This window comes from Moschus berezovskii, chromosome 8 (assembly GCF_049115385.1).
Source record: "Moschus berezovskii isolate FMDL1 chromosome 8, NW_MosBer_1.0, whole genome shotgun sequence".
Taxonomy (NCBI): domain Eukaryota; kingdom Metazoa; phylum Chordata; class Mammalia; order Artiodactyla; family Moschidae; genus Moschus; species Moschus berezovskii.
Genome location: NC_142467.1, coordinates 73,653,736 through 73,677,290, shown reverse-complemented (window position 1 = coordinate 73,677,290; position 23,555 = coordinate 73,653,736). Strand labels below are relative to the sequence as shown.

The 23,555-nt window shown below is 47.6% G+C and overlaps 1 protein-coding gene across 1 annotated transcript; it reads right to left on the bottom strand.

Annotated features, from left to right (window-relative positions):
• Positions 1-2,490: 2,490 nt before the first annotated feature.
• On the bottom strand, positions 2,491-23,526 carry LMAN2 (lectin, mannose binding 2). Its single transcript, XM_055429491.2, has 8 exons — positions 23,149-23,526; positions 22,862-22,980; positions 8,813-8,930; positions 8,129-8,208; positions 7,825-7,986; positions 7,622-7,736; positions 4,346-4,465; positions 2,491-3,176 (listed from the first exon to the last, which is right to left on the bottom strand). Exons 1-8 carry the CDS (start codon positions 23,351-23,353, stop codon positions 3,016-3,018), a joined length of 1,080 nt encoding a protein of 359 aa, XP_055285466.1. The 5' UTR covers positions 23,354-23,526; the 3' UTR covers positions 2,491-3,015.
• Between the last annotated feature and the right edge of the window lie 29 nt (positions 23,527-23,555).

The window sequence follows — 23,555 nt, the reverse complement described above, 5'->3', positions numbered from 1 at the left end:
ACAGGCAAGCAAAGACCACCACCGTCACTTGACGCTCTGCCTTCAAATCAGTGACCTGACACCTGCTGGTTCTCAAGCCTGGATTCTCATCAGAACTACCCGGGCGGGGGAGGGAGTGCTTTCAAAACTGCCCTTGGGCTTCCCTGGTGGCTCGGTGGCAAAGAATCCACCTGCCAATGCAGGAGACACGGGTTCAATCCCTGGTCCAGGAGGATCCCACATGCCACAGAGTGGCTGAGCCCAGGCACCACAACTACTCACCTGTGCTCCAGAGCCCAGGAGCTCAACTACTGAAGCCCATGCTCCACCAGAGAAGCCACCGCAATGAGAAGCCTGAGCACTGCAACCCCACTCGCTGTAACTAGAAAGAAGCCTGCAGCAATGAAGACCCAGCACCACCAAAAATTAAATAAATAAAATTATTAAAATAAATATACATACATATATATATATATATATATTTAAAAAACAAAACCAAAAGAGCCTGCCCTTGCCCAGGCCCCACCTTCTTACACCAGAACTGGAGAAGGCAGGCTCACTTTCTTTTCTAGGTGACTTTAACATACAGTCAAGGGTGAGAATTATAGAGTACCAGATGCCAATTTGCCTACTTCAGGAACTCAGGGAACACCGAGTATGGCGAGTGGGCTGAGGATGACACGGCTGCTACGGTCATGGAGGGGGGCCCGACTCCAGGCCTTGGCTGTGCCTGTCAGTGTGGACATGGCGCTCTTCTCCAGGAGGGACATGCTCAGTGAGGCAGAGCCTCAATGAGCTCTCCCTACAGATTTCCTGCATCCACAAGGGCATGGAGTGAAGTGAGTTAGCTCATGTCAATCGCTTAGAACCAGACCCTTGGGCAACAGTGCGCATTCCACGTTAGCTACTTTTCGAGTAAAGAAACCATTTTGAGGTAAGTGCTTAATAAAATGTTTCAATGAGGAGAAGCATGTTTACTCTTATGGTTTCATGAGTAAGTTCCCAAACCCATATGACGGAAACACAGCTCAGACCTCTCGAAGTCAAGTGTGTGAACAATCTCTCAACACCTAAGCCATACACGCAGGAAACATTGAGAGGGACAGGAGATGGTTAAGAGTAGACCAACAAAGAGCTCTGGGAGTAAGCCTGAAAGACTGGGAAAATAAGGTCTCAATCTTCACCTCATCTACTTTTACATTATCTATTCTACAATGAAAGTCTGATAATGTCAATTACAAAAAGCCTGCCCACAACTGCAAGCGAGGGTTTGCGCTTGCTTTAAGATGGAGGTTCAATTGCTTCTGTGTCCTGGTGCTGCACTGATGCTAAAAAAAACCCGTGTGGTTCTTTAGCCAAGATGTTTGAGGAAACCCAGACCCCAGACCAGCTGACAGAGGAGGAGGTTGAGATGTCTGCCTTTCAGGAAGCAATTACCCAGTTGACATTATTGAGAAACAATAATTACCACTCGAATAGCGAGCTCTGAGGGAGCTTTTTTCTAAATCATCAGATGCTCTGGACAAAATTATGAAAGATTGCGACACCAGTAAACTAAAACGTGGGAAAGAGTTGCACATTAATCTCATTCCAGATGAGTAAAATCGAATCCTCAGGGCTGTGGACACCAAAATAGGGACGACCAAGGATGCGCTGATCGATAACCCTGGTGCTATCACAAGTCTGGGACCAAGGCACTCATGGAGGCTTTGCGGGCTGCTACAGAGTTCTCGGTGACAGAACAGTTTGGTGCTGGGTTTTATTCTACCTATTTGGCTACTGTAAGTGGCCGTTATCACCACTAGAGCCTTCTGTAGGAGGATCGTCCAGTTAGGACTAACAGAGGCAAACTTATGGGCCGAAGAACAAAGGCTATTCTGTGTCCAAAAGACATAACCAAGTCCTTGGAGGAAAGAAGAATAAAGGAGATTGTGAAAAAACACTCTCAATTTATTGGATGTCCCATGACTCTCTTTGTGGAAAAGGAACATGATAAGGAAGTCAGTGGTGGCTGAATGTTTAACTGTGAGTGGGAAGGTGCTGGGCTGGATGGGGGCCCTGTCCCACGGTGGGCGGGGGTCAGGGGAGACGATGCAGCAGCCAGCTGCACTGGGAGTGAGCCTGAGGCTGCCACATGTGGCACTTACTGTGAGCTTTCCTCACGTCCTGACACCTTTGACCAGTGATGACACCAATGGGAACACGACTGCTGACCCACAATCCCTTGGGTGGGAAGTCACACCCTCTGTGTGGGAACCACATCCTCCCCTCAGTGGGTCCTTTCACAGAGGCCCAGGGTGAGCGGAGATAGTGCAGGGCCCGCCCCATGTGTGTCATTGGGCAAGTTTTGCTTGACCTCTAAGAACTGTGATTCCCCAACTGGGAAATGGAGACCACACTACCTGCCTCCTGGGGCCATGCCACGCCTGAGGGGATGAGGCTTGAAGCTGGAAAGCACCTGGAAGTCATTCAAAGAAAAGAAAAGCAGACCTCTTAGGGCAGCCACACAACTGAGGTTGGTTATTTCACTTTATTTAGCAAACCATCATACTCTGGGCCCCACCAAACTGCTCCTCCAGCCTCACCCGAGGGTCGGCCTTGGGAAGAAGCTCGGAGCGTGAGCAGGAAGACCCAGGCTCCCCAGCTGGCCTCCTCTTCTGCCACACATACCACACAGCACAGAACAAGATCACTGCTTACGTCCTCAGGCGCCCACCCCAGTGTGGCCTGGGGGGCCTCCAGTGTTCACAGCCACCTGCCAGGCTCTCGGCCCAGCACCAGGCACAGAGCCCCTGCTTCTGAGAGGCCGGCACTGGGCCAGGGCCTCTGCTCCCAGCTGTGGGCATGGAAAACCCTCATTCCCCAGCCCTGCAGCCTTATTCCCCATTGGGAAAGAAGCAAAATATATGAAAATACTTTAATTATTTCTTTGAAATGGTTAAGAAATAAGGTCATCTTATTTTCCTTTTACAATCCTAGTAAAAAAAAAAGTTCACATTAGAGCCAGGGCCCTTCCCCAAGCCACAGGCTGGCTGCTCAGTAGAAACGCTTGTTCCGTTCCTGCCGCTTCTGAAACACCACGGCCCCCACCACGGCGCACACGATGATGCCCAGGAGCGCGCACAGCAGCAGCAGAAACACCCGCCACCCCGTCAGGGGTCCGCTGCGAAAGTTCCCCGTTGGGTCGTCCACATTGTCTGAGGGAGGAGAGAGGGCAAAATGAGAGGCCGAACAGGCTCCCAGGAACCGCGTGATAAGGCCCGCCACCCCACCCTCGAGGCAGCAGCTGTGGCCTGCTCGCACAGCTCCAGCAAGGGGCATGCACAGAGCGACAATCTCACTGGGAACAAGGTTCCCCGGGATTCAGGCTAAGATGCCTTCTGCTGCAAGAAGCTGGTGAACACTGGACGCCTGGGATCTCCCTGACAGCCTGAGTCTGCCTAGGTGGGCCCAGGACCTCTTTTCCCAAGACCACCCCCGCCCCGGTGCAGTGGTCTGAGGTCCCCAGCTGAAGAAACATGGCCTGGCCACAGTCTTCCCTCCCTCACATGTGGATGCATTCCGTGCCTCCTGGGGGGCTCCCAGGGCCCTGACCCCCAACCTCCGTCCTTTCGCTTTGACCTTCTAGCCAGTGGGGCCCACCTGTCTGACAAGGAATTAACCCCTGCCAGGCCAGCCGCATGGGCTGCTGGGTGGGCTGGAGCAGATGTGTCCAAAAGCCTTGGCAGCAGAAAGCATTTAATGAAAGGTCGCAAATCAGTGGTCTATGGCAGGATTTGTTTGGCCCCCAAAACACTTAAAAGCAACTTAAATTTTTAAAAAGTGAAATGTCACATAAAATGCTGGGTTCCTGTGGTACTCTATCTCCCGCTGGGCCCACACGCATGACTGTGGGGCTCCTGAAGTAGAGTTCGCAACACACACACACACAGGGGCCGCACTCCCCATCCATCCTGAAAACCCGCTCTCTGTGAGGATGGAGTGGTGGCTGACTACTACCCTGCAAAGGGCTCAGACTTGGAGGTTTGCCAAAACTCAAGTTTGCACCCCTCCTTTTTACCTCTTTTTAGCTGAGGAAGCCTAAGGATCAGCTCCCCTAGCAGTTGTAGGACCTACTGCAGGCTGTTCGCTGAGGCCACGCACTGAGGTATCAGCGCGCCTGCAGCAGCAAACAGCCCCTCTGTGGCTTCACTGGCCGTTATCCCAGCACTGAGTGCAGGACGATGCAGATGCCAGGGGCTCACACACCTGTTCATGAGCACGAGTTGCTGATTCGAGGGCTGAGCTGGCCCAGGGAAGGGCAGATGGACCCCGAGCAGCTGCCTAAGCCAGCCAGGCCCCACCGGGAGGGGCTGTGCGTGCATACCTTTGGGCGACTTGAGGAAGTTGACGCTGGGCTCGATCTTGGTCCAGTCAATGCTCTCCTCGTCCGGTGTGTGCTCCACCATCAGCTGGAACAGCTTCATGGAGATGATGTCATGATTGTCTGTAGGACGAGAGTTAGCTTCTAAGGGGCATGGAGCAGCGCTGGCACACGTGGCTCAACCCTCTCCCGCCCCACACCATACAGAGTGGCCAGGTCCCCTGGGGAGAACCCAGCAGCCTCCAGCAAGCAGTATTCCAGGGGCTGGAATACTCCAGAACTCAGCAATAAGAAACCTGGGAGGAAGCAGGGCAGAGAAGAAAAGCACAGGTTCTACACTCAACATCGCTGGGTCTAATCCTGGCTCTGCTGCCCTCTTCGAGGCTCAGTCTCATTTGTAAATGGGGGTGGTAATCTCCATCTTGTGGTCACTGAGGCATGTAAATGAGAAAGTACAGACAGGGCCGAAGGTATACTGCCTGGAGGGAGTATGTCCTTGAAAACAGAACCGGATAAAGACCCACACACTGCTGCATGGCTGGTTGAGAAGCCTGACCCTCCCGGGGGCGGGCAGCCACCAGACGCTCTGTCACAGAGACCCAAGGGCAGGATGCAGACGAACAACCTGGCAGCCGGCTGACTGCTCGGCTGTGACAGTCATCGACTGTACCTGGGGAGACTTGAGGAAGGCCCTGGTCCACTAGTATGGGCGGGAGAGAACCTCTGCCCGACGCTGACAGTAACTGACAACCCCAGTTTGAGATGGAGAGGTTGAGGCTCGGGTCCCAGTCAGCCTGCGACCAGCTATCAGCTCAGCTAACTGACTGGAATCTGAATAAAGGCCAGGAAAAGGGGGAAAGGGGAAAGAGCAAGGACGCTGTGGCCAGATCAGGCAGAGACCAGTGTACCGGACACCTGGAATGTGCAGCCCTGGAAGCCCAGGGACAACCCTGGAGTCAGACAGCAGGTCCCATTTGAACTTTGTCACTTCCTGGATGCCTGAACTGGACGTTCACCTCCTTTCAACTCCCAAATGCCCAATGGTCTCAGTTGTACAAAAGGGGAAAGAGACAGCTACCTAAGAACACAGCCAAGAGACACCTGGCGGAAGGCTGGCAAGCACACCCCTCTGCCTAAGGGTCACATACTACCGCAGGCATGGCCCCTCCATCGCCCTTCCCAGGGCCTCTCCAAACAGACTTAGAGAATACCCTGTCACAGACCTGGCTCTGTTTCCAGAACCTTCTCATGATACCTGCTGAAACACTGTCAGAGGAATTCCAGGCAACCCAGGGAAGGGTTGTACCGGGTCCACATATGAAACAAGACAGACCGTGAGCTGGTAATTATGGAAGCTGGGTAACAGCAGTAAGCGGAGAAGGCAATGGCACCCCACTCCAGTACTCTTGCCTGGAAAATCCCATGGGCAGAGGAGCCTGGTAGGCTGCTGTCCATGGGGTCACGAAGAATCGGACAGGACTGAGCGACTTCACTTTCACTTTTCACTTTCATGCATTGGGGAAGGAAATGGCAACCCACTCTAGTGTTCTTGCCTGGAGAATCCCAGGGATGGCGGAGCCTGGTGGGCTGCCGTCTATGGGGTCGCACAGAGTTGGACACGACTGAAGTGACTTAGCAGCAGCAACAACAGCAATAAGGGGCTTATCACACCATCTTCCCTCTTGTGGGTATACAATTGGAATTTCCATATTAGAAACCTTAAAACAATAGACACTCCGGGAACCAAATGGACCCAGACACCTCCATGGTGATGGGGACATTCCTGGACAGTGGCTGGCTCACAGGCCCTGGAAACATCTATCCTGACAACAAACAAGCCTCTGTCTGGTCTGCCACATTGCTTCTCAACCCTGGTCAACAACAGCTGGCCCCAGGTATGGTATCTCCCGAGGGCCCTGAGAAGGGACTAAGGACCAGCGCCAAGGGCCACCAACAAGTGCCAGCCAAGCCTGGTGGTCCCAAGAGGCCTGTACAGGCAGGTAGCACCCCAAAGCTTACAGCACTCACCAGGGGCCAAACAAGACAGAGCCCTGACTCCATGGAGCTTACAATTCAGTGAGGGGGACATGACAATGAAATAAAGGACACAGCAGATCCCAGGATGGTTAAATGCTATGAAGAGAAATAAAGCTAGAAAAGGCGAAAGGAAGTGTGCAGGGGACTGGGGTGTGTGTGCGTGACTTTAAATGAGGGAGTCAGGGATGGCCTCACTGCTGCTGCTGCTGCTGCTAAGTCACTTCAGTCGTGTCCGACTCTGTGTGACCCCATAGACGGCAGCCCATCAGGCTCCCCCGTCCCTGGGATTCTCCAGGCAAGAACACTGGAGTGGGTTGCCATTTCCTTCTCCAATGTGTGAAAGTGAAAAGGGAAAGTGAAGTAGCTCAGTCATGTCTGACTCGTAGCGACCCCATGGACTGCAGCCTACCAGGCTCCTCCGTCCATGGGATTTTCTAAGCAAGAGTACTGGAGTGGCTTGCCATTGCCTTCTCCGGCCTCACTGGGGAAGAGATATCTGAGCAAGAGCTGGAGAGATGCAGGCACAAAAGCCCAAGGCAGGAGGGCAGGGGCGGGTCTGAAGAGTGGCTAGGGGCAGCGTCAGCAGAGAGCAGAGAGGATGAGGCAGAGGGAATGTGGCGGAAGGCAACAGGACCGCTGCTGGGAGGACAGCAGCCTCAGCTCTGAGTGAGGCGGAAGGAGCAGCTCGGCTGTGGTGCCGGGAGAAGGGGACCCTCGGGAGGCTCCTGCCATTGTCCAAGCAAGACAGGACGGTGGCCCAGACCTGCCTGCACTAAAGGAAGGGAGAAGAATGGTCTGCTGCAGGGTGAAGAGAAGACACAGCCAGCAGGAACATGCCAACAAACGGGAGGCAGCGTGTGAGAGAAGCAGCAGAGGCCGGAAGAGCACCAAGGAGTTCTGACCCAAGCAACCACTAGCACAGAGGGTCGTTTGTCTCTGGCTGTGGGCGTGTGAAGGCTGAGAGGCCTGCTGGGCCCCGTGCTGGTGACTCAGGTCTGGAGAGGGAAACGTGGGGGTCCACTGCTGGGTTCACCAGATTCAAACACCCCAGCTCACAGATGACAGAGAGGGACAATGGCTGAAGGACTGCGCTCACATAGGGGAAGAGGGGGAAGAAAACCAGGCACATGTGGAACCAAATGAAGGCAGGTCGAGGAGGAAAGGGATCTGCCGTGTCACAAGCTCCCGACGGCAGGGAAGGCCAGACTGAGGCTGGATGCCTTGCACCGCCTGCACACTCACCGGACAGGTCGCCGGTACCGGCAGAGGCTCCAAAGTAGTAGCCGGTGGGTAGGCGCACTCCTGTGATGTCAATGCAGTTCTTCCACTCATTCTTGTCCTCCAGGTCAGTCATCACCTGCGGCCAGTCAGCAGGTCAAGGGTGGCCCAGGGCTGGCCTGCCCACCTTCCCAAGCCCCGCAGAGCTGCCCCTCCTGCCTGCTCACCGTCAAGCGACCCCGGGAGTAGCGCACTGCCAGGAAGGTGTCGTGATCGCGGTTGCGGAAATCAGCCGTGCAGCCCGCCAGCTCAGTCCAGCGGCCGTCCTTGCTGTGGTCGTAGGACAGGGAGCCATTGTTCACCATCACGGAGATGTACGGGAACACGCGCTGAGACAAGACACCGGTCACTCCAAGGGCAGCCCAGCCAGTGGGAGGCCGCGGGGCAACCCCACCCTGACCCCTGGAGGCTGCTCTCATGCAGGGCCCAGGGAGAAGTTCTGTCCTGCTCTGCAGCAGAGCAAGGGCCTACCTCTGTGGTCTCATCGTTGGGGTATGTGTCCAGAAAGATGGCTAAGCCATGGAAGTTGTCTTTGCTTCCAAACACAGGCCCTAGAATTAGAAGGAGATGCTCCTGTGACAGGAGAAATTGGGAGTTGCCCAAGGGGTACCTGAAGGACAGAGTAACGCCAGCGTGGAGGGGTCAAAAGAGGTTAGCCCACGGTCATGCTCCCAGGAAAAAGAAGGGATCTCTAAGTGGGGTGGGGGTATTGGAAGGGTAGTCTCAGGCATGTGGCAGAAAGGACTCAAGTTTGAAGCCTGAACTGTGAAAGAACAGCACCTGTCTATGTGCTCTGAGGTGTCAGGGGCAAGGGGATACCTAATCTGTAAAAACCAGATGGTCACGCAGTAAGGACCATCCCTGAACCCAGGGGTCACCAACTTACTGTCGAAGGCCAGAGAGCAGAGATTTTAGGCTTTGTGGGCCACAGGTGGTCTCTGTCACAGTCCTCCTTGTTTTTTCCTTCTTAAAGTGACAGGCTGGTAAAATCCACCTAGCTGGTAAAGACCAGGCCACCCTGGGCACAGAGTTGAACATGGGGTCATCTTCTACAGGGACCCCAGGCCCCATGTTTCCTCAAAGAGGAGCAGCAGTGCCCTAACAGGGAGTGCAGAGTGGAGGATTCCTGGCCCATCTGTGCTAGAACCACCCTACCTGGCACCAGGCGGTCCCGGGTGTACCACAAGGCAATGCCATCTCCATGGAGATTTTTCTTTCCTGCGCCATGAACTTTGAAGTGAACGTGCATCTCCCAGTCCTTGAGGAAGCAAGGCTAGAGGGAGAGCAGAGAGGGCTGTCAGGGCTCCCCCGGCTTGCCTACTCACTGGAAGTGACCCCACACAGACCCTAGAGCGGGTCAGGACACTCAGAACAGGGCCAGGCAGCAGGGTCCCAAGTGTCAGAGGAACAGATCCCCGAGCGTCTCAGTAGGGAGGGAGGGGGAGGCCACAGGCTGCCCCAAGGCTGCTGAGGCCCAGACTCCACCCACCCTGGCCCCAGTCTTCTCCTGGGCTGGTTCTTACACCTTGACTCACTTTCCTTGACACCAGCCAAACCTGTTAGCCCTGTTTCTTCTCCATCCCCACTTTTCCTGTCCCCTAAGATCTTGTGGAAGAATTACTATACCTATTTGAGTCATATATTTTATAAAAAGAAAACATACTCATAGACGAAATAACTTGTCCACAGTAGGTAAGTGAATGTCCTGACTCACGCCCAGGACTGTCTGACTCGGAAACTTCTGCTGTTGCCTACAGCTGCCATGGCCTTCAGGCCTGTAACACAAGCTGCACCAACTCCTTTCTGGCTTTCCATCCCCACTGTGTTCCCTTCAAACCAACCCCTCAAACTGAGGGACCCACACCCAGGTCTGGCAGACTCGAAGCCCTAGACTCTCAGCCAGCACACCACCTGCCTCTTGCAGTCTCAGCCCAGCCTGAGGGTGGTGATGGTGATATCAGGCCTGGGGGCTGGAAGGGCCGCTCTGGGGCCTCTGGGCTACTGTGAGGTGAGGGAAGGAAGTATTTCCCAGCAGTCAGGAAGGCACAAAGCTGGGCCCACAGCAAGGACACCAGCCTGGCCTTGCCTACCAGGAAGCTGCTCATGAAAACTATGGTATTGACACTCTCAGAAGAATCTGCTTAGGAAAAGTCTGCAGATGGGTGTGTGAGCAAGTAGTTAAACAATGGCCTAGCTGAAAGGCAAACTAAAACAAGATATTGCTGACTTATCAGATTGGCAAGGCTTAAAGAGATCATGAGCAGCAATGCAGACAAGAATGAAGAGAAGCATGGCCTAAATCCAGAGAACAGTGGATGCTCGCATCTTCTTGGGGGCAATTCGGCTGTTGCAGCTTTTTAAATGAGGGAGATCCATAAGGTCTTATAGGTCAAGATCAAGATGTCAAAGATACTAAGAGGAAAGATAAGCTGAAAACAGTATCAGACCTATGTGCTCATTTTTTAAAAAATATATCAGTCTATGTGCAGAGAAAGAAGGAAACGAAAGAAATATGACCAACATTAATGAAAGCTAACTCTGGGAGGGGAATGTTTACTTTCTACATTTTCAATCTTCTATACTGAACATCGGAGAAGGCAATGGCAAGCCACTCCAGTACTATTGCCTAGAAAATCCCATGGATGGAGGAGCCTGGTTGGCTGTAGTCTGTGGGGTCGCTAAGGGTCGGACACGACTGAGCAACTTCACTTTCACTTTTTACTTTCACACATTGGAGAAGGAAATGGCAACCCACTCCAGTGTTCTTGCCTGGAGAATCCCAGGGACGGGGGAGCCTGGTGGGCTTCCGTCTATGGGGTCGCACAGAGTCGGACACGACTGAAGTGACTTAGCAGCAGCATACTGAACATATTACTTCTGTAATCATAAAAACTCAAGTGAAAGATAAAAAACCCTACGTCCCATCACGGTGTGTGCATCACTGATTACCAGGCACTGTTTCGGGTCGAGGCACCAGAAGCTCAGGTGAGCAGATTCGGCCCTTGAGAATACAGGGCGAGCAGGCACCCGCACAACAGTCTGACACAGTGTGAAGTCAGCCCTCCCACCTTCTGACAGTTCACGGGCTCTGGGAGACCCTGCAGATTCTGCAGGGGGCAACTGTGAGGTGATAAAAAGCAGGTCTCCATGACAGATGTGCAAGAAATCTGAGTCCAAGACCTGCTGAGGGGGTGGAAGGACTGGTAAATCAGTCTTGCTTTGCATTGAGGTGACAAAAATCACAACTGAAAAGTAAGAACGAATGAGAAAGGGCTCCCAGGGACTGCAGCTCAGATATGAGTTCTCACAATCCCTGAAATTAAACTAACAGACTCACTCAGGCCTCATACTTTTAACAAAACATTGTACAAACACAATATCTGGGACACAACCAAAAATACCAGGCACATGAAGAGACAAGATAGGAACAAAACACAGAGAAAGGCAAGGGGAGAGAGAGAACCAATGCCGCCATCACCATCTCGGGGACCCTTAAAAGTAACCAGAAAGAAAAAAAAGATTAACTTCAAAGGAGCTAGACTTAGCCTGATACTAGAATTTTCAACAGAAACACTAGAAGTAAGAAGACAACAGACTGATGTATTTGGAGTTGAAGGAAAATAACAATCAACATAGGATTCTACACTTAGCACATGCATCCTTCAAGAATGAAGGTGCTCTTTGGCCTCGGACCTAATTTTCAGCAACAGAGCTAAACACATTAAGAAGATCCAATAAATATGGGATCTGCTATTTCCCTCAGGAAAATGGTGAAGAGAATGGAAGTCAGCCAGCACAACAAGTACACTTGCTCCTGTGACAAAACCAAGATGAAGAGACAAGCTGTGGGGATCTGCCACTGTGGTTCCTTCGTGAGAACAGTAGCTGGTGGTGCCCGAACCAACACCACCACTTGTGCCATCACAGGAAGGTCAGGCCTCAGAAGACTGAAGGAACTGAAGGACCTGAAGCACCACCACTGCTAGCCTGTAATAAATAATTAATTTATGTAATCCCCTTAAAAAAAAAAAAGAAGGTGAAATTAAGACATTTTCAGACAAAAACACTATCTTTCATGCTTCAGGGAGAAATGTGATCCAGATCCAGACATGAAGTTAAAGATTCAAGAAGGAATGAAGACCAACGACTAAACTAAGTATGAGACTAAAAATACAAAGAAACATTTGGCTGTATAAAACAATAATGTTTTGTGTGATTTAAAACAGAAAGATTAATAATAACAAGGTAAAAAGAAGTTAAATCGTCCTAAAAGTCTATCCTCGTCCTGGAAGGAGTTAAAAGTACATCTTATCAGTATTCTTTGGTAATACGTGATCTGTGTAACCACCAAAATCTTGGGAAATAAGCGCAGAACTTTCAAGCTAACAGAAGAATAAAAGTGGAAAAAAAATTAACGAACTCAAAAGAAGCCAAGACCAGAGAAAAACATGAACAGAGGACAGCCAGTACAAACAGAAAGTAAATAGCAAGATGGTAGATTTATGCTGATAAGGGTACCCAGGATCTCCCTGTATTCTTGTCTTTTTTTAAAATGAAATATAGTTGACATACAATATCAGCTTCAGGTGTACCACACAGGTACATACATTACAAATTGATCACCACAAGTCTAGTAATATCCGTCACCACAGAAAGTTACTGTAATACTATTATTATTGCAATATTATTGACCACATTCCCTATGCAATACATTACATCCCCATGACTTATTTAATTTTACAACTGGAAGTCTGTACTTCTTAATCTCTTTATTTTTTCTTACAACTACATGTGAATCTACAATTATCTCAAAAAAAAGTTAAATTTTAAAAATAAGTAATAGATCAAAGACTTAAACTAAAGAGCTAAAAGTATAAAACTCTTAGAAGAAAACAGGGGAAACACTAGATTTAGCAATAATTTCCTGGATATGCCACCAGAGCACAGACAACAAAAAAATTAGATAAACTGGACTTCATCGAAATTAAAACCTTTTACATGTCAAAGAGCATCAAGAGAATGAAAAGCAACCCCCAGAATGAGAGAAAATATTTTCAAGTCATATACTGATAATGTCCAGAATACAAAAAGAACTCCTAAAACTCAACAACAAAAAACAACCCAAAACTGGACAAAGGATTTAGACAGACATGTTTTTCATAGAAGATAATAATTTGTATATAAAAAGCATATGAAAAGACATTCAGCATCATTAATCATTAGAGAAATGTAAATCAAAACCACATACTACTTCACACTCGTTTGGATGACTATTATAAAAAATGGAAAATACAGTATTATAAAACTGTGGAGAAACTGGAACCCTGGTGCATTGCTGGTGGGACTGTAAAATGGTGTGGTTGCTGTGGAAAACACTTTGGTGGTCCTCAAAAAGTTTAACAAAGAGTTACCACATAACCTAGCAATTCCACTTCCTAGGTATTTACCAAAAAAAGTGAAGGCAGGCACTTCAGTAGCCACCCATGTTCACCCATGTACAGAGCAGCACAACAGCCAAAAGGTGGGAACTACCCAGTGCCCACCAACAGATGAATGGACAAACACAATGTGGTGCACACACACAGACACACAGGAATAGTATTTAGCCATAAAAAGAGTGAAATCCTAACACACGCTACAATATGGATGAACTTTGCCCACGTTATACTAAGTGAAAGAACTCAGATACAGACAAATATTCTATGACTCCATTTATGTGAGGTAACTAGAAGAGTCAAATTCAAAAACAGAAAGTAGAATAGTGGCTACCAGGGGCTGTAGAGAGACAGAAAACAGGGAGTTAGTGTTTAAGGAGTACAGATTCAGCTTCCAATGATTAAAAAGTTCTGGAGATGGATGGTGGTGATGTCTGCACAACAAAATGAATGTACTTAATGCCACTAAACTGTACACTTAAAAATGGTTAAAATGGTCAATTTTATGTCATGTGGTAAAATATACATGACATAAAATTTGAGAAATTTTTTTATTCTTTTTCATGCAGATACATATTTATAGTAATTGAAACTAATTTTTTGTTGGCAGACATTATACTTTTAAAAATTTTACTGTAGACTGATTTACAATATTGCGTTAATTTCTGCTACACAAGAGAGCGACTCAGTTATACATACGTAGTCTTTTTCATATTTTCGTATTTTCCATTACAGATTATCACGGGATACTGAATATAGTTCCCTGTGCTATACAGTAGGATTCTGTTGTTTATTCATCCTATATTAATAGTTTGTGTCTGCTAATCCCAAACTTCCAATCCTTCCCTCCCCAACCCCCTGACAACCTGGCAACCACAAGTCTGTTCTGCATGTCTGTGAGTCTGTTTTGTATATATGTTCATTTGTGTTTCAGATTCCACATAAGTGATATCATAAGATACTTGTCTTTCTCTAACTTCACTTGGCATGGTAATCTCTAGGTCCATCTGTGCATGAATGCTAAGTCACTTCAGTCGTGTCTGACTCTGTGCAACCCTATGGCTTCTCTGTCCATGGGATTCTGCAGACAAGAGTACTGGAGTAGGTTGCCATGCCCTCCTCCAGGGGATCTTTCTGACCCAGGGATCAAACCCGCATCTCGTTTACCTGCACCAGCAGGTAGGTTCTTTACCATTAGTGCCCCTTAGGTCCATCCATGTTGCTGCAAGCGGCATTATTCTTTTTTGTGGTTGAGTACTATTCCGTTTGTGTGTATGTGTTTACACACACACACACACACACACACACACACACACACACACACACATCTTGATCCATTCATCTGTTGACAGACAGTTAGGCTGTTTCCATGTCTTGGCTATTGTAAACAGTGCTTTAAAAAACACAGGGATGCATGTATCTTTTCAAATTAAGAGTTCTGTCTATGTCCAAGAGTGGGATTGCTGGATCATCTGACAACTCTATTTTTAGTTTTCTGAGGGCTCTCCATACTGGCTGTACCAATTAACATTCCCATCAACAGTGTAAGAGGACTCCCTTTTTTCCAGACCCTTTCCAGCACTTATAGTTGGTAGATTTTTTAATGATGGCTATTCTGACCAGTGTGAGGTGGAACCTCACTCAGCATTTCTCTAATGACTGGCTTCCCAGGTGGCTCAGTGGTAAAGAATTCACCTGCCAATGCAGGAAACGTGGATCTGCACTGAGAAGATCCCCTGGAGAAAGAAATGGCAACCCACTTCAGTATTTTTGCCTGGAAAATCCCATAGACAAAGGATCCTGAGGGCTATAGTTCATGGGATCACAAAGAATCTGACTTGACTTAGCAGCTGAGTATACACACAGGCACTGGCCATCTGTATATCTTCTTTGGAGAAATGCCTGTTTAGGTCTTCTGCCCATTTTTTAATTTAAAAATAATTATTCCTGAATTGTATGAGCTGTTTGTCTATTTTGGAAATTAAACCTTTGTTGGTCTCATCATTTGCAAATATTTTCTCTTAATTTGGGCTTCCCTGGTAGCTCAGTTGGTAAAGAATCTACCTGCAATGCAGGAGACTCCAGTTCGACTCCTGGGTCAGGAAGATCTGCTGGAGAAGGAACAGGCTACCCATTTCAGTATTCCTGGGCTTCCCTGGTGGCTCAGATGGTAAAGAATCCGCCTGCAATGCGGGAGACATGGGTTCAATCCCTGGGTTGGGAAGATCTCCTCGAGAAGGGAAAGGCTACCTACTCCAGTATTCTGGCCTGGAGAATTCCATGGATTACAGTCCAAGGGGTCGCAAAGAGTTGGACATAACTGAGCCACTTTCACTTTCTACTAATCCACAGGTGTTTTTTCATTGTTTATGGCTTCCTTTGCAAAAGTGTCTAAGTTTGATTAGGACCCATTTGTTTATTTTTGCTTTTTATTTCTATTGTCTTGGAAGACTGACCTAAGGAAACACTGGTACGATTTATGTTAGAGAATGTTTTATCGATGTTCTCTTCTAGGAGTTTTATGGCGTCATGTCTTATATTTAAGTCATTAAGCCATCTTCAGTTTACTTTTGGGTGTGGTGTGAGCACGTGTTCTAATCTAATCTTCACTGATTTACATGAGGCTGTCCAACTTTTCCAACACCACTTGCTGAAGAGATTGTCTTTTTCCCATTGTATACTCTTACCTCCTATGTGATGACCATTTACACTTTTAAAAACTGTCTCAATGCCATTAAGTATCGTGCAGAAAAGAATGGTTTGAAAATTAAACCGTTTAATACAACAATAAAAGGTTAAACAGGGGACTCCCCTGGTAGTCCAGTGGCTAAGGCTCCAGGCTCCCAATGCAGGGGCCTGGGTTCAATCCCTGGTCAGGCAACTAGACAGCATCTGCCTCAACTAAGATTCGCATGCCACAATTAAAGATCCACATGCTGCAACTAAAGACCGAAGATCCCTCATGTTGCAGCTAAGTCAAGGCAGAGACCAATAAATAAACTTCTTTTTAAGAAAGGTTAAATGGCAAATTGTTATGTTACTGTATTTTACCACAATAAAAATAAATGGATAACCACCCAAAAGCCTGGTTATATGCTGTTTACAAGAGACAACTCTAAAAGAAGTAGGGAAAAGAAAAGGACAAAAAAGACAGCACATGCAAATGCTAAGCAAAAGCAAGCCTGTGAAGCTGTGCCAATAACAAGGTTACAAGAGGACTCTTCTCCATGACAAAGGACTCCACTTACCAGGAAAATGTTGGTCTCAAAATACATGAAGTAGAAACCGACAGACTTTAAAGATGAAGGCAAATACACACACAGACATGTTAATACACCTCTTCTTATAACTGATAAAAAACAACCAAAATATCAGAAAGATATAGAAATTTGAGCCCAATCAGCAAACAGACCTAAAGATCTAAATGGCACACTTCACTCAACCAGCAGAGAATCCACATCTTTCGCAAGCACACATGAATGTGTCCCCCAAATCCTGATCACCTGAAGGACCATCTGCTAGTCTCAACAGATGTCCAAGGATTGAAATCACAGAATCCGTTTCTTGACCATGAAGAGATTAAACTAGATATCAATAATAACAACTTAAAAAATAAAGATAACTAGAAAAGCACTTATATATTTGAAAAAATTTTAAAAACATAACTTACATACACAAAAGTCAGCCCAGAAGCCAATATTTCAAATGGTCTCTTTGGTGCCCAGGAGCTTCCTGGAACAAAGCACCGAGATAAGACCCCAAGCGAGTAGGAGGTGTGCCTCTGAGAAGGGCACCTGTGCGCCGGAGGATGGGAAAGGAAAACCTCCCCTCCTGTCCCCAGCATGCCTGCAGGAAGATCAGGACCTAGAAACTGAGGTCCTAGAATCTGAGGACCTAGAAACTGATACCTCCAAGACTATCCGAGCCTTGGAAAGTCTCCCGATACTACAGGTAAGACTGCAGATCATTAGAGAGAATACTGTGATAAAGAGCACAAAGAAGGATTTTAAGCAGATGGGGTATGGGCTGGAACTAATGTAAAGCCGCTTTTGGGGGCAGAATATCACATGGTCACGGCCCTCCACCCCAGCTGAGCCATGTGGGGAGCTGAGAAATCTTAATGCCCTGGCCCTCCCCCAGGCCAACTAAATCAGAATCACTCACTTGGCAGTCACGAACCATTTTACAGCTAGGTGGTTTCTATGTCTTGGCTTACAACAAAGTGAAAGGCAGAGCTAATCTAACAGTCAGCTGATACATCATTAACATTTTTTTCCATTAAAATTTCTGATGAAAGATTTGGGGTTTATAAATCAAAGGAATTCAAAATATTGAATGACCCCTGCTATAACGAAACTCCTTGCATCTCCATCTACTACTTAAGCGAACACAAATTTTCAGCATTCAAGTGAACAAAAAGCAAAAGTCATGCTTAAGCTTCTCATTCTGACATTCATTCAAATGGGGATGGGGAGATGACAGCTCAATGAGATGCATTTCAAAAAATGTTTACTTGGTGTAATAATTACTCAAAAACTGTGTAATGTGTAAGGCATTTCTTTCGACCCATTGTATACCAGTGGTAACTATAATAATCCCAAAGAAAATATTAAAACTTAATTTCAAGGTCCCAACAAAGTTAAAAAGCTTAAATTATTACACTTAGTCACAGAAGAACATGATAGGCTAATCAATAAGATTTTCAAGCATTACATACACTGCATTAACATAAAATTCTGTGTGGGATATGAAAAGAAAATATAAGTTCAATTTTTAAAAAATGACATACAATTTGGGCTTATTAATAGTGTTTAAAGGGCTTCCCTGGTGGCTCAGCTCCTGCCTGCAATCCAGGAGCCATGGGTTGGATCAGGAAGATCCCCTGGAGGAGGGCATGGCAACCCACTCCAGTATTCTTGCCTGGAGAATCCCATGGATAGAGGAGCCTGGCGGGCTACAGACCATAGAGTTGCAAAGAGATGGGACACAACTGAAGTGACTTAGCACATGCACACAGCATTTAAAAGAGTGGATCTCAAATTGCAATATTTAGATTCCACTAAACAGGAAGAGCAGAGACATTACTTTGCCACCAAAGGTCCGTCTAGTCAAGGCTATGGTTTTTCCCATGGTCATGTATGGATGTGAGAGTTGGACGGTGAAGAAAGCTGATCGCCGGAGAATTGATGCTTTTGAACTGTGCTGCTGGAGAAGACTCTTGAGAGTCCCTTGGACTGCAAGGAGATCCAACCAGTCCATTCTAAAGGAGATCAATCCTGGGTGTTCATTAGAAGGACTGATGCTAAAGCTGAAACGCCAATACTTTGGCCACCTCATGCGAAAAGCTGACTCACTGGAAAAGACTCTGATGCTGGGAAGGATTGGGGGCAGGAGGAGAAGGGGATGACAGAGAATGAGATGGCTGGATGGCATCATCGACTCGATGGACATGAGTTTGAGTGAACTCCGGGAGTTGGTGATGGACACGGAGGCCTGGCGTGCTGTGATTCATGGGGTCGCAAAAAGTCGGACACAACTGAGCGACTGAACTGAACTGAACTGAAACAGGAAGATAAGACAATTATATTCCAGATTGAAAATCTGATGATGGCAAGTGCAGAATTCTCTCAGCCCTACCAACCACCAGTGACTTCCAATCATAATTAAGTTACTTGTGACTGAACCAATTTCTAGCAGTTTCGGCACAATTTGTACCTCACTTAAAAAAAAAAACTACACTATGCTGAACTCACTTCCTTGAAAAATATCATTCTTAGAAGTTATCCAAGGAGACAGTAGCGTGGAAGCATATACACTAACATATATAAGTAATTCCAATGGGAATTTGCTGTATGACTCAGAGAACTCAAACTGGGGCTCTGTAATTACCTGGGTTCAAACCTGGGTTGGGAAGATTCCCCTGGAGGAGGACATAGCAACCCACTGCAGTATTCTTGCCTGGAGAATCCCCATGGACAGAGGAGCCTTGGGGGCTACAGTCCATGGGGTTCGCAAAGAGCTGGACACAACTAAGCAACTAAGCACTGCACAATAATCTAGAGGGGTGGGAATGGGCTGGAGGAAGGAGGGAGATTCAAGAGGGAGGAGACATAAGTACACCTATGGTTAATTCATGCTGATGTATGACAGAAATCAAAGCAATAATGTAAACCAATCATCAATCAATTAAAATAAACAAACTGGGTTTTTAAAAAAATAAAATGAAAGTTGTCCGAAAGCATGGGAGCCCCCTGGCGGTTCAGCCATTGGAACACCAAGCGTCCACCACAGGGGGTCCAGGTTGGGCAACTAAGATTCCATCTGCCTCACAGTGCAGAAAAAAAAAAGTTATCCAAAAACAAATGAGACCTAATGAAACTTTCTGCACAGCAAAGGAAACCATGAACAATCTGCAAATGAAGCAACCCACAAAAGATTAATCTCCAAAATATACACACAGCTCATTCAGCTCAGTATCAAAAAAAAACCACCCAATCAAAAAAAAAAAGGGGCAGAAGATCTAAATAGACATTTCTCCAGAGAAGACACACAGATGGCCAAAAAGCACATGAAAAGATGCTCAGCATCGCTCATCATCAGAGACATACAAATCAGAACTACAATGAGGGCCCTGCAGGCAGCGCAGCCTCTGAGCAGTAGAGGAGACTTGGGGCTGAGTCCTCGCTAATGCCAGTGGGGAGATGGCACCATGGGCAAGGGGTGGAGGGGCAAGAGGGCCACCGCCACTGCTATCACCACCAAGGGCAGTGAAAGAGCCGCTGGGGGCAGGGGGCAGATTGGGGAGGGAGGGGTAGGGATCATTTTTCTAGCTTTTCTGGGTGCAGAGGCAGTAATGTTCCAGGTCCCCAGAGTGACGCTGGCTGCTGCCTATCTGGGGAGAGGAACGCTAGCTCCTGAGCAGGCCCCCTCGAGGGAGGAGGGACGACCACTGACCTGCCAGAAAACTGCCTCCACTGGCCCAGGTATGGAACCTGAGAGCACAGCCACCACCAGTCTAGCTTCCGTGAAGGAGCAGATAACCCTGCATGCTGAAGAAAACTGGACACCTATCATGATTTCTGCCCTGTAATTCCTTGACGGCCTCAGATGATTTCAAACTTTTATCTTTTGGCAAAGAATAGTACTCTTAATGGATGTATGTATGGGAGAAAGCAAAAGGGGTTCTGGTTTCTCGGGAAAGAAGGAACATCCTTCTGTTTAACTGCTACCTCTTTCGTGAAGCCACATCCACCCCAGCCTGAAGACAATAAGTCAACTGTCTCCTGATCTTCTTCAGCACTTTATACCACTGCTCTGACTCTTTTATCATATGCTTTTTTGGAGGATATAATAAAAAGCTACCTAAGGGTTAAAAAAAAAACTACAATGAGGTATCATCACCTCACACCAGTTAGAATGGACATCACCAAAAAATCTAAAAATAATAAATGCTGCAGAGGGTGCCGAGAAAGGGGAACCCTCCTATGCTGCTGGTGGGAATGTAAATTGGTATAGCCACTATGGAGAACAGCATGGAGGTTCCTTAAAAAACTAAAAATAGAACTACAATAATCCAACAATCCCACTCCTGGAAATATTTGGAGAAAATCATAGTTCAAAAAGACACACGCACCCCAATGTTCATCACAGCGGTATTTACAATAGCCAAGACATGGAAGCACCATAAATGTCCACCAACAGAGAAACAGATGAAGAAAATGTTGTACATACATACAGTGGAATATTACTCAGCCATAAAAAGAATGAGATAATGCCATTTGCAGCAACATAAGTTGCTCAACATAGTATGAACCTAGAGATCATACTAGTAAAGTAAGCCAGACATCAAAAGTCAAATATCATATGATACCACTTCTATGTGAAATCTAAGGAAAATGAAAAGATACAAATGAACTTATTTACAAAACAAACAGACTCACAGACTTAGAAAACAAACTTTTGGTTACCAAAGGGGAAACGTAGTGGGGTGAGGAATAAATTGGGAGTTTGGGCTTAATAAATACACATACTATACATAAAACAGACAATCAACAAGGACCTACAATACAGCACAGGGAACTTCACTCAATATTCTGTAATAACCTATATGGGAAAAGAATCTGAGAATAAAATGGATATATGTATAAACGAATCACTTTGCTGTATACTTGAAACTAACACAATATTGTAAGTCAATCATAATATAAAATGAAATTAGGGGCTTCCCTGGGGGTCCAGTGGCTAAGACTACGCTCCCAATGCAGGGGGCTCAGGATCAATCGATCCCTGGTCAGGGAAGAAGATCTTGCATTCTGCAACTAAAAAAGATCCTCAAAGTCGCAAGATCAAAGACCTCTGTACCGAAACTAAGACCTGGCACAGACAAATAAACATAAAATGAAATTTTTTTAAGTTACATGACAGAATAAAGTGAGAGAACGTGACTCCAGGGGAAACAAGGTAGTTATTGAAGTACTCTCTGAGTGGGTGGCACTCGAACTAAAACTTAACAAATGAGGAGAAACCAAGCAAGCATGAAGAGCCAGGAAACGGTGTCCCAGACAGAAGCTACAAATGCAAAGGTCCTGAGGCAAAATGGCAGCCAGAGAAGCCAGAAGAATATTAACAGAGAGGATGACTGGAGATGCGAGGCACTAGGGGCCAGACCGTGCAGACATGGAACATATTTATCCCTTCACAGGAGAGCCCAGGCTCTGAGGATCAGAGTGAAAGCTAAGCAAAGTTATCTCCAGATCCACTAAGCAGGAAAGAGAGGAGGAGGAGAAGTAACACGCAGACGAGGCAACACAAGGACGGCGTGGGCTCTCAGAACCACATGGGGAAGTCATTCAGAGACCAAAGAGTGGGGTGATGCAGAAAACTAGGACAATGGCCAACTGTTTAGGCCACGGAAAGGGTTGGGATCAGGCGGGTTCAGGGGAGGAGTAGGTTCTGCCCCCAGTTATTCCCCTTTCACCCCTGCCTGACCTTCCTTGGTGTGGCGTCTGTGCAGCAGCAGATCTCGGCCACTGCTTATGAATGACACGACTGTGACACCTGAAGGTCCGTAACCTCTGCAGCAAAGCTCGCAGAAACTAAAACTGCCCATGAGTCCACTGATGACCAGACCCTCAGTCAAGCACTGAGGAAGGGGACTGACGTCTGCAAGGATTTTTAAGGGGATCCTCCACCGTCCAGGATGGGGTCAAGTGTAGCAAGTGAATCGCTGGACTTGCAGATGAGACAATTTAAACGTTGTTTATAGCCATTCACTGTCTGTGTTTGCTCTGCTTATGCAGAGTCACGAAAGCCATCTGTATCAGTCTGAGAACTAAGTGTAATAAGGCACGTTAAAGGCAGTGCCTAACACACATAAAACACCCAATAAAGACCCCACTCCTTCCATTTATCCCACTAACAAGAGGGTTCAGTCGAAGCAGACAACAGCTTCACTACTTGCTGGCTGTGTGACTTTGAGGAAGGCACTTTCAACTCTGAGTCTTAGCTTCTTCAGTCAGTGAAACGGAGATAACATCAGTTACTTCACATGGCTTTTGAAGGAATGAAGAGACACATGAACAAAGTGTTGCGAACAGCTCCTGATATACGGTAACTTCAACAGCCATCACCTGTTACTACTGGCAAGTAGTAAGGCAAGTGACCAAGGGGGCGGGGGAGCAGGGGGCCCTTCAAATCAAGCTCAGGCCTGCTGAAGACCAACTGTAGTGGCTTACTTCATGGTCTGCCTCCCCTCTTAGGAACCACTCACCAGGTGGTTCCAGATAGAGCCCTCTTTGCTGCGCTCGTCAGGGGTCAGACGCACATACTGGCTCGTGAGCATTGTGCTTCCTTGGAAGTCCCAGAGGAGCGTGGAGCTGGAACCGATCCCTGCGGACAGAGACAAGGACAGACAGGTGCGTAAGAGGCCGGGCCAGGACTAGCTTTGCCGGAGACAGGGAACCCACAGGGCTGCCCTGATCAGAAGAAAGAGCATCCCTTCCCCAACTCCATGCAGCCTCCACCTTACCCTAAACTCATTCCCGCCACAGGCCTCACCGTGGTAGGGCTTGATAAGCGAATGCTCCCGCTTGAGATGTTCACTGTTGCCGTCAGTTATATCCGCAGCCACCGGTCCCAGCAACAGGAGGAAAAGCATTAGTATAGTGGGGCCTGGGCCGGGGCCGCGAAGCCCAGACCTCCCTGGGCACCGCCAGCCCCAGCCCCAGCGCCAAATCCAGCCTGCTGCCGCCGCCGCCGCCATTCTCCGTCCCTTTCGGCCACTTCCGTCCTAGGACTTCCGCCTTCCGGGTGTTCCATCTAATAGCCTCCGGCCCGAAACCCGCCAACCCTAGTGTCACCTGAGAACTCCCAGCAAAAACAAAGTCTCGCTGCCGAATGGACGACGGCTTAAATATTTGCTGAGCAGCCCCCTATCCTGGTCGAGTACCTTGGCGGCTGCGAGA

Coding starts and splice junctions, on each gene's coding strand:
- LMAN2 (XM_055429491.2), bottom strand. CDS start 23,353: ATGGCGGCGGCGGCGGCAGCAGGCTGGATTTGGCGCTGGGGCTGGGGC. Junction 22,981..23,148: donor GCTTATCAAGCCCTACCACG/GTGAGGCCTGTG, acceptor CTCTGTCCGCAG/GGATCGGTTCCAGCTCCACG. Junction 8,931..22,861: donor GCTCTATCTGGAACCACCTG/GTGAGTGGTTCC, acceptor CTCTCCCTCTAG/CCTTGCTTCCTCAAGGACTG.